Consider the following 11,121-nt stretch of genomic DNA (forward strand, 5'->3'; position numbering starts at 1 on the left):
ACTTCAGCTGACAATTAACGTGTGATTGTTAAAGTTTGAAAACTGGGCTTTGAAATTCATCATTAAACAAAACAAAACACGTATTTAATATCTGACAAAGATAACCAGAGTAGAAATATAAAGATTTCAAATTTTATGATTATTATGGAAGAAAAAGTGTCCAAACCAACTCTAGGCAACCAAAACTGAGGGATAACAGTGAGTTTTGAGATTGTGGCTCACATTTCTTTTTAAAAGGTTTTTTGTTTTATTCAAATAATAGTTTATTTGAAAATAGTTTGACAGGAAAGAGGGTTATGAGAGAGGGGGAGGACGTGTGGCAAATGTCGCCAGGCCAGGACTCGAACCTGCAACCACCGGCACAAGGACTAAGGCCTTGATACCTGGTTGTGATTTGCCCCTGCACCATCACTGCACCCCTGTGGTTCAAATTTCTTGTCAGAATTGGTTTTAATTCATTTTAATTTATTTTTCTATTGGTCAGTAGTAGTTTTGGTATCAATCTGATACCAAGTAAATACACAGCCTGTATAGACCGATAACAAAACCGATACCAATACTTTTCGTTTAAGTTTGATATATTGTCAAGTGTCTGATCTTTAAACATGTTTGTGATTTTCCCTGACCTTGTTCAAACCGTTAGTGAGAATTTCGACAAGGTTTATATATATCTACTAAATACTTATTGACATGATTCTTATACAAAGTGCAAAATATTATCATTTGAGAGCAAATTCAAACAAAAGAAAATTTTGGGGTAGTGTTGAGAAACCTCAGAAATAAAATACAATTTTAACATGGAATCTGAAACTAAAGTATCAAGCTTGGCATGCAAGTATAAATCTCATACTGATACTGACTTTGTATTGATACTATCAATATATTGGATGGATCTGCCCACCTCTAGTTTTGAACTTCAAACTCTCCCATTCATTTTGCCCAGTCTCTTTCTTATTGTTTATGGATGTGTCCATGTGGTCCCGGGAGTGATTTTGGAAGGACAGGCAGTCCTGGGAAGGTTCACCACTGATTCATGTTTTCTTCATTTTTGGGTTATGGCTCCTTTTGTGGTTCACTGGAGTCCTGCAGCCTTGGAAACAGCTTTGCAACACTTTCCAGACTGACAGATGTGAATGACTTTGCTTTTCATCTATTCTTGAATTTCTTTAGACATCGTCTTTTGAGGTCTTTTAGCCTACTTCATGTTGTCAGATGGCGGCTTTACAGGTGATCATGACTTTGAAAGGGAGTCACTTGTAATTTTGATTAGTAGTCAGTAGTTTTGGCTAGCTTTTATCCATCAAATGAAATAATTTCCATTTCCATTTTATATTTACTCTCAATCTTTTATGTGTAAATTTGTTTGAAGAAATAAAACATTTAAGTGTAACCAAAACAAGAAATTTGTAATTTAGTAAATACTTATTTACAGCACTGCAGTAACTACCGATTAGTGTAATTTAAAAAATTCTAAACTATCCTTTTACTACATGATGACATTTCCTACACCTGAAATCTGAATATTGCTCTTATCCATATTCATCATATTAATGTTGCAGACACCCTTTAATTTGACAACACTCTGTATCTCTTGGCGTTCTGATATAAATCCAGATCAACGGGTAAATATAACTTCTAATCACCAAGGTCTAAGCCCGAAGTCAACTTCTTTCATCTTAAAGAACTCCACTCTCAAAAACATCAATGTGTCAACATTATTTCATAAACCAATGATCTTTTGTCATGTTTACGGTAGGTGGTTAGTCAAAGAGACACTGATGGTTATTTAAACATATAGTGAAGGCTGTCAGTGATCTTCATCTTCATTTTACAAATTGACAGAGTGAAGATGAATCTATGTTAAAATTTTTGTATTTTCGAGTTTAATATGAAAGCCGTCATCTATTACTTTTTACAGGTGAAATACTCTTGCTAATCTGTCAGCAAACCATAATTACATATTTACTTATATAAATAATAAATGCTCCACCTTTAAAAATAATTAGGGATTGTTTGAGGGTAGCTTTGAGACATAAAAAGCCAAAAGAGGAAAATGTCAACCAATTTTTATGGCTTTATGACATCTGCTGCCTCTGCGCTGTCTATTATTTTCTTAAATTGACTTATCTAACAAATAATAATATCAATTTCAGCTCTGTGTTGTGTGTCTTGTTGGACTTCGATAATTCCTTTTGTTTTATTTTGTTTATTCTTCAGTGTATAAAATGAACATGTTTGTGTAAACAGAACTGTCAAAAGTGTTTCACTCAGGAAGATTGATACTGCTCTAAGTTTCTGGATGAATAACCTTCCTCTCCTCCATCTACTTCAATTAAGATTGTAACTGATCACCTTTTCACAGAATGCACATAAAAAAATACTGATAACCTAATATGTAAAGCCCCACTGTAGGCACCTGCAGAAAGTTGTTGACTAGTATCATTAAAACATTTATTTTCCATGGCTAGATTCCTTTTTGTTTGATTCCTTTTCTCCCCTAAACAGGTTTCATCTCTCTTTGCTCTATGTGCAACGGTCTAACAAATCTACTTTATGATTACAGTAAAAAGCCACATTTCAATGCAACTAAATCTACTGTAATGCAAATAAAAAACTCCAAGATTTAGATTCAGTGGGGCTTGTATCCAATGCAGACAGATTTTATGTGCATTCTTACTAGGGACTATAAGGATTAGACACCAACATAAATAAAAACCCTTCCTTTTAAAATTTGTTGGGTCTCTGGAGATTCCTAAATCTCTAAACGCTCTTCTCATTGCTCTCCTTCTTTTCGATCATTTTGGGGCCGATTTCTTGCACAGCCACCTTTACATCCCATGAGAATGAGGGGCCCTTCCTCTAACCCCGGCCAAGTCAGATTTGTTCCCTTTCTGACAGTCCCTCATCAATCTTTTTGACAAAGTGCCTCCCAGACACGGCCTGATAATTAAGGCACAGAGCAGAGAAGGGGGGCACTCTGTCATCCCACCAGGAACTGTCAGCGCGCCTCAAAGAGGGCCTCCCTGTTTGCTTCATTCATCTGTGGATTTGTCTGCCGGTCTCTGGGTGGTTTTACTTCCAAAAGAGGATATTTGAATGAAAAAGAGATTGTTAAAAATATTAAGTGAAACTTGGAGAAAACTAGAGCTGTGAAAGTGAAGTCTGCTGCCCTCTGTTGGCAAGTTACTAAAGGTTTTGTAAGAACCTTACTTTTCCTGATTTATAAGTCTTGAGCAGTTTAGCCTGCACTGTAAAGACACAAAATCTTACCAAGTATTTGGGATCAAGTTTATAGTGCAAATATCTAATTTGAAATGAGACAAAAATAACATGCACATATCTCTTCAGGAAGATACAGGATCTTGTTTTAAGTAAATACTTCCTCAATATTGACAAAAAACTATTACCCTGGCAGATTATTTCACTTATACCAGGAGAAAATATGTCTTGTTATAAGTGAAATAATCTTCCAGTGTAATTAGCTCTTTAAAAATAAAATAAAATCTATGTAAAGGAGTCATTTAATTAAAACAAGCCCCTATATCTTGCTGAAAAGTTGGTTGTAAGTTAGTTTTGTCTTATTTCAAGTTTAGTAAGATTTTTGCTCTAGAAACTAGACCAAAAATTACACAAAAGATTTTTGTGTTTTTTCAGTGTACAGTGAAGGCATAAATGCAACTACAGGAGTATTTCAGAATCTTATACAGATGTTGTTACATTTTAGCTAAAAAGTATTTAAAGTTTAGTAAATGTGTAAAAATACATGGACTAAAAACTTTAGATTTAAACTGCAGGTTAAAATAATATATGTCATTTCAAGTGCCACATTCATTCAATTAAACAGTTTTAAATCTTCTGCAGATGCTTTCATTTCAATTTCTAACCAGCATAATGAGATACGACCTTTGGTGTCAGGGAGTCACTTTTCATAAGATGTATGGTTGCCCCACGGTTACGCTCACATCAGAAAAACACATTAACAACACAGTGACACAATCTGATTTTTCCCCTCAGACCTTATCTGAAAACTCCCTGAGGACAGAATAGGGAGGAACATTATTGACTTTCCTCTAAAATATGCAGGATATCTTATAGTAAACACTATTTCTTTAAGATTATTAAAGTCAACAAGTTCAGAATTTAAAGAAAAATTGAATAATAAAAAAAAAGAGATTCTGAGGAGTTCTTAGCAGGACCAAGTATCTTACATGTAAAACAACCTTAATTTCACTCATTGACTCAGTCAGATAAGCTATTTAAAGAAAAGTAAAGTTTATAAGGTAGTAATAATTTCAACTTTAAAATATTTTTTAGATTTAACAGTATTTATTTATTTATTTTTTTTGATTAGCGGCTCTAAGATTTTTCTTGGTCAAAGTTTGAGAAACATCATCACACCTTACAGATGAGATCACATCTCTTAGCCAGTTTGATCCACAAAAAAAAAAAAAAAGCAAGAGGGCCTTGGTTATGAACTTTTTTTGTCTGTGAATGGCTATTCTATAACATGCAATGTGTACAAATGTGTTACTGTTTGTATAGTACAGGTGAGCTTCTAAACTGAAATGTTTAAACAAACTAAACTGACAAAACTTGAACCAAATACATGAATGAGTTTGGCTTTAAGTTGCCTAATGGGCTGTACAGAACATAAAAAGGGCAAAATGGACTAGGACAGCTGCTTATTCATCCATCATGCAGTTTCTTTCATTTTTTTAACAGATTGGTTGAGAGTTAAAAGAAAATCCATCTTAACTTTATACATTTTGGGTTTAAGTTTAAAAGATATGACGGCTTGCTCTCTCTCCATCTTTAGTTTTTTTGATCCCCTTTTAAATTGGTCAATTTTACAAAACACTTATCAGTTTCACTTGTTTCAGTTAAATAGCAAATTAAGAAATATATCAATATTTTCCACTACAGATACTGAGAAAGGCCTCAAAATAATCTACAACTTGTCATACAGACATGCTTTTTTTAATCTTTTGCCAGTTTGCGTCAATGACCATGTTTATTAAAAATATTTCAAAATTAGATTTAATAATTTGCAGACTTTATGTAAACGTTTACTGGGATCTGCTTTTGCATTTTGTGCAGAGTTCAGCAGCGACATCCAGCTAAAAACATGTTTACTAATCAGACGGTAATAATAAGAGACCAGAATTGCTGTTAACACCACATGTATTTCGGAGCAGAGAGGCATCAACAACAGTTGCACTGGTCAATCACAAAAATGAAAAACACTTTAAGTGATGCTCAGAGCTGTGCAAATACAAAACAAAACAAAACAAAAAACTTAAAATTGAATGCATCATTTGACTGTAGATCGGCAAGTTGCAGTTTTATCTTCTCAGTAGTTCACAGAATCTCAACAAGTCTGGGTATAAAGAAATAAAGCCTGTGCAGTTCTGGCTTCAATTAAAGGTTTCTGCAACCGTCTGCCAATCACACTAAAACTTGTTCTTATGTTTACTCCTTTTCAACAGCATCCAATTTATCTTAAAAACAGAATCATTTCTAGAAATTAAGCAGAATTAGAAATTAAGCGGAATTAGAAGAGAGATTATTTAAAAATAATCTCTCTTCTAAACTGCAACAAATTTTTCCTCAATGAGGACACTCGTATAGCAGCAGCAAACTACATGAACAACATTGAAACACAATAGTTTCACAAAATAAGAAGGAAAATACAACAAAATGACATTGACACCAAAAGCTCTGTGGTTATCACCCTAAAATGAAAACAAATTAGGTAAAATTAGTTCCTTTAAGAAATGTCAATCCACACATTTTGTACTGAAAAGGACAAAACGTTATTGCACTCAAATATTTCACAAAAGGGTAATGGTTTTCACTCAGAGTTGCTTGGACAGTTTTAACAAGCAAAAGATTTCAATGACACAAACCTTCCTGTATAATAAAGACAGACATTGTAAACCCAGAATGATCACCAACACCAGGATAATATTTCTGAAAAATACTAATAAAATAGTGTATATGCAACAGAGATAAAATAAACACAAAGATTGATCAGATTTTTAAATGCCTTTGGAAAAAGGCAATAAAAACATGAGAATAGTCACACAAAGATGATTTCATTTTGTTGATGAAGGCTGAACATAACAAAAATAAGTTTTTCTGCTGCTGTCATGGCGTTGATGTCACTTCAGAGCTTACCGAGTCAAACAGAAACAAACTTGTTCAGTTGTATCACAAACTGAATCCTTCGTCTTTACAGGTAATTAACTCAACTATATTAATGCTATGATGTTCCGACATTGTTTTGTATTGGAAATAAATTCAGGAAGTCAACATAAGGGTTAAAAATTGGCACATGGTCCAAATACTTTCTTTTTCTTCTTTTTCTTTACCAGTGTCTTGAATCTACCAGCTCTGGTCGCAGGCTCAGTTTTTTCAGTGTCTCATAGCCAACCACCATGACGATGGCAGTGGGTGCTGATGAAATGATGCGGGCCGACAGTCCTTTGGTCAGTCCCCAGTAGCCCTCTTCTCTGATCAGCTCCCTGAACGTTTGAATGATTGAGGTCCGCCCTTCAACCTGAAAACACACGACCAATCAGGAAACACTTCTCATGAGGCAATTGCTTTCATTTTTGTGATGGAAGAGCTGCTGGTTTACTTGTGTCAATATTTTTTGAATGCAACTGTATCTGTATGGTTGAATGAACCACTGTGTGAAACCAAAATCACAATATCCCCATTTTCCCTAAACCAAGGTCTGCTTTACATTACACTACAAAACATATATGTCTGGTTTTTACTTCAGTTACCAACCACAAAATAGATGAAGACAGACAATTGATCAGTAACAGCTACCTGTACTCTGGCTCTGACTACATCCATGGGGTTGGTGACAGTCGAGGCAGTTGCAGCAGCTAAAGGTCCAGCCACGGCTTGAAGGACCAGGTGGGGGCAGTTACTGGGAGCCAGTATGGAGAGTTGCTCTGTTGAACATTGCAAATAGACAGTTTATTAAATAAAAACTGACCCAAAGCTATTAGACACAGCTACCACTTTTCTGAAGCGCTGACAACAGAGACAGTATAAAGTTTAACATCTCTTTAGAGGTTTCTGAAAATCCCTGATCAGCAAAAATATATAGAAAGTAAAAAAATGCTTACCGGCATAAAAGTGATAGAAAGGCCACCAGACAGCACTGTTTGGGATGTAAGTGAGTAACGAAGCCACATATCCCCTGTAAAAGCCCCTGAAGCCATCCACAGCAAAAATCTGAGACACAATGTTCCTGGTTTGCCTGAAAAACCTGGCTGGCTTCCTGTTCTCCGAGTTGGAACCGAGCCGGAAACGTGTGAGGTGCTCCCCCTGGCCCTGCATCATCAGCTGCTGGGACACAACATCTATGGGCACAGTGATGCTTTGAGCGACCAGGGAGGCAGAGCCCCCGGCCACCACCGACTTGACGGTATTGGCCTCAGAGTACTGGGAGACATACTTCCTCACCAGCTCGTACGTGGTTATGTACGCCTGGCCTGAGACGATTGTGAAGGTGTTCACCATAAAGCCACGGTACAGGCCTCGGATGCCCTCCGCCCGAAGGATCTTGAAGAAGGCATCGAAGGTCCCGCTGTACAGAGATTTTCCCTTCTGCACCTGCAACCGAGTGCGGATCAGTGTAGCTGGGTAGACAGTGACCCGAATGGCCATTGTCATAAATATCCCAAAAGAGTAGAATTTCCTTTTATCGAGGTCCTCCCACTCAATGATTTGGATGTTCCCTTTCTGCTGCATCCTGCCAGCTGTGGTTCCCCCCTCATTAGACTGTACCTGCCTGACAGCAGGGAAAACAAAAAAACAAGAGTGGGTCAGAATCTATTTAAATATATCACCCAACTACAATTCAATAAGGATTTAACAGTTGTTTAAAGATGTAGCAGACAAGTATGATGTCCAAAAGCCAGATGAGAATCAGTGGCTCAACATTTTCCTCATCAAATCTGACTGAGCTGGAGATATTTTTTAAAGCAGACTGGGGAATAATTTCACACTTAAAAAATATTTGCAAGCTGTAAATATTTCTTAAGAAATATTGAAATAGAAATAGCCTTTATTGTCCTGTAAGTGGGGAAATTCTATTATTTTTCACTTTGGCATTGTTCAAAAAATACAAGGGGCTGAATACATATGCATGCCACAGTATTTAACTTATTATTTGTAAATAAAGACAAAATCTAGGCATTGTTTACCTTGATAATATTCTATTGACCAGTTTAATAAAATACACTGAAAACTGTGGGTTGAAATGCACAAAAAATTTAAAAGAATTCAATAGGTATGAATACTTTAGTAAAGAGAAGTGGGTTGTAGTGCTCACAGCCTAACATTTATGTTTCATCCAGCATTAAACAATGGCATGCTAAAATAATCTAATAAGTATGAAACGCAGAGCTATCTGTGGCTTCATTTTGAAACAAATGCATCACTTATCTATGACACAGGACCAAAGGTCAAGGCTGGCTAAAGCTAACTTTGTAAAGGTAATGAAACAAACGGCTCTGGCCAATAAAACAGAGTCGCGCTATTTTTATAACACTGTTTCAATAAAAGCTTGTTCTCCTGAGAAGTCCACAGTAAATATGATCATCTGGGATTCGGGCTGACCCTGGACTCCAAAGGACACAGCGTTCTCAAACCGGGAACGCACCTGACTGGTTTTTAACCACTGACAATAGTTACATATAGTTAAAGGGAGTTGAGCAACCAGGAAACAACGACTTTTCTTACAAATAGCAGCTTTTTACCCGACGGATGTGTCCGTGTGTTCGTTGAAACTAAGCTAACTCTGAGACACAAACTGTTAGCATCACTGAAAATAAACAGTAGGAAATACTTATCTCACCGCACAGACCTTTGACTTCTAAGACATACTCTGACAATAAAGAAGACTAGAAATTACAAGGCTAGAGGGTAACAGAACTCACTAAAGTCGCTAAATAGAGTTAACCTCGTTCCTTTGCTGTTACAGCTCTTCCTGCTTTCATTCAAACGCCATGCTACCCTATCAACCAATCACGTCCAAGCTTCTTCTTCGTTGGTATTCCACTGTTATGTTTGTAGTTCTTTTTTTGACGCACTACCTCCGCCGTCTGGTTTTACTTACTTATTATGTAATAATAAGTGCTATTATTACATGGACATGTGCTATTGTCCTCTTGTAACATGGATGGATGATTTACCTGAAAGCATATTCTGTTTTTTGTAATTTTTCTTGATATTATATTACTAGATTCAATAACACATTTAAGAATTTTACAAACCTTTATTGTTTTTATTTATACACCTGATTTCAAACTGCAGTCACCTGTTATAAAGAAATTTGGGCTTTAGTCTTTTAGCATTGTCACTCAAACACAATGTTATTTATTTATTTATTGTAGATCTAAATAGTTTTGTTATCTATGCCAGCTAAACCTTTAAACGTTGCACTGAAAGGTTCCAGCATCGGCTTGGGAACATTTTAATACAAAAAATGGCAAAAAAAATTAAAAGGCATTACTTACTTTTCTTTCCTGCTTTTGTAAACTGTTTTTAAAGACTTTCATTACCAATGACTTCCTCTAGAATATGTGATAAACAACAGCAGACTGAGACAAAATACATTCACAAAAGCTAAAACTTGTATTTTACCTCTCTTTTAGAAAAAAAAAATGCATAGAGTAAGGGATACAGTTCACTAAAAGTCAGCAGAATTAATTGAGAGGAGCAATGAATGATGGGGAAAAATGGATGCAGCAACTTTGTTTTTATCTGTTTATTGGCAGTATGCTTTCTGTTTGGTTTTTCCTGCATCACAAATAATTTAAATGGACTTTCAATCATTTCTCTTTGAAAATGTATAAAGAGTGGAGTCCAAGCCTCTCTATAACAAAGTGATTTGTAATTTTTTTTTATTGCTCCAGTTAGCCCTGAGTTTACCAAATATAATTTTGTAAGAATTCAACACTGATCAGAATTCCTTCCTGCAAAACCTGGCTACACTACCTTTTTATTTTTATTTATTTATTTATTTATTTATTTATTTATTTGTTTATTTATTTATTTATTTATTTAGTTTTTTATAATAACATGGATCCCTCCAGTGACAGAGCCTTGATTTCAGTTGTCACACTAATTATGATGTACTCTACAGTCAGCTCCATAGGTGAACAAAGCAACTGTAACTCCCCATTTTGTTCATTTTATTGAGGAGATAAGGATGCTAAAAGTTCCCCAGATTATGTCTAAAAAAAGACTATTTGTTGGGTTTGTTTCACCAGGACCATTGGCAGTCCCAGCATCAATGGCTCAGGGACAGGGAGGTACAGGAGCTGCTGCTGAGGGCGCTGGAGGCAACAGATGGCAGTATCCAGGCTGCCCTCAGGCTGATATTTGCTGGAGGTCTCCAGACTCAAAACGCATACCCCACTGACACAACCCACATTATAGGCAAGAGCAGAAATACATGGTAAGGACGTGAAAATGGCAACAAATAATGAAGAAATTACATTTTCACACCATGTGGTTGTTGCACCAGGGCACCATTCCATTTTAATTAATGAGCAGAACAGTTAAAACAAAGCTCCTCAGGTCTTAGAAACAGATTTTGTTGTTTCCAGTGATTATAATTATTATCACAAGTTAAAAGAAAATATGCAGGCAATGTAATCCCCCAATATGTACACTAGATGGCAATGTAGTTGTTCACCAAAACAAAAATATCAGTATTATTTCTTTCTTGTTTTTGTGTCCCAGATTTAAATTTGCGTTCTTGACATACCCTCTGCTGAAGCGTTTGGTGATGAATTTTTTTAATCATAGCTTTGTTCCTCATATTTCAAAGAGGACATTGTGATTAGCCAGCCTGGGACATAAAAGCTGCACAGATATGCTGATAGCTTTATTACCATCCGCTGAGATGTAACTCTCATTGTTAGAACACTGTAACCATTAGCTGAACCCTCTTTTTTTTCAAACCCCCTCCCAGCCTTATTACAGACAGATACATTTGCTTTGTCTCGTTGTCTCCCATTAGGGTATTTTAGGGGAAGACACATTACGTCTGCCCCCCCCTCCCAACTCACTCTCATGACTTTCCACAGCCCA

At 36.1% G+C, this 11,121-nt stretch overlaps 1 protein-coding gene across 7 annotated transcripts; it reads right to left on the reverse strand.

Moving 5' to 3' along the window:
- Positions 1–5,163: 5,163 nt before the first annotated feature.
- On the reverse strand, positions 5,164–9,066 carry LOC122846017 (solute carrier family 25 member 44-like). Of its 7 annotated transcripts, none has more exons than XM_044142712.1 (4): positions 8,961–9,066; positions 7,143–7,810; positions 6,838–6,965; positions 5,164–6,559 (listed from the first exon to the last, which is right to left on the reverse strand). In XM_044142712.1, exons 2-4 carry the CDS (start codon positions 7,768–7,770, stop codon positions 6,368–6,370), a joined length of 948 nt encoding a protein of 315 aa, XP_043998647.1. In that variant the 5' UTR covers positions 7,771–7,810; positions 8,961–9,066; the 3' UTR covers positions 5,164–6,367. The 7 variants fall into 7 exon arrangements, with proteins under 7 accessions (XP_043998647.1, XP_043998612.1, XP_043998638.1 ...); XM_044142677.1 differs by having other exon boundaries at positions 8,888–9,060; XM_044142703.1 differs by having other exon boundaries at positions 7,143–7,806; positions 8,879–9,060.
- Between the last annotated feature and the right edge of the window lie 2,055 nt (positions 9,067–11,121).

The sequence above is a fragment of the Gambusia affinis genome, linkage group LG02 (assembly GCF_019740435.1).
Source record: "Gambusia affinis linkage group LG02, SWU_Gaff_1.0, whole genome shotgun sequence".
NCBI lineage: Eukaryota > Metazoa > Chordata > Actinopteri > Cyprinodontiformes > Poeciliidae > Gambusia > Gambusia affinis.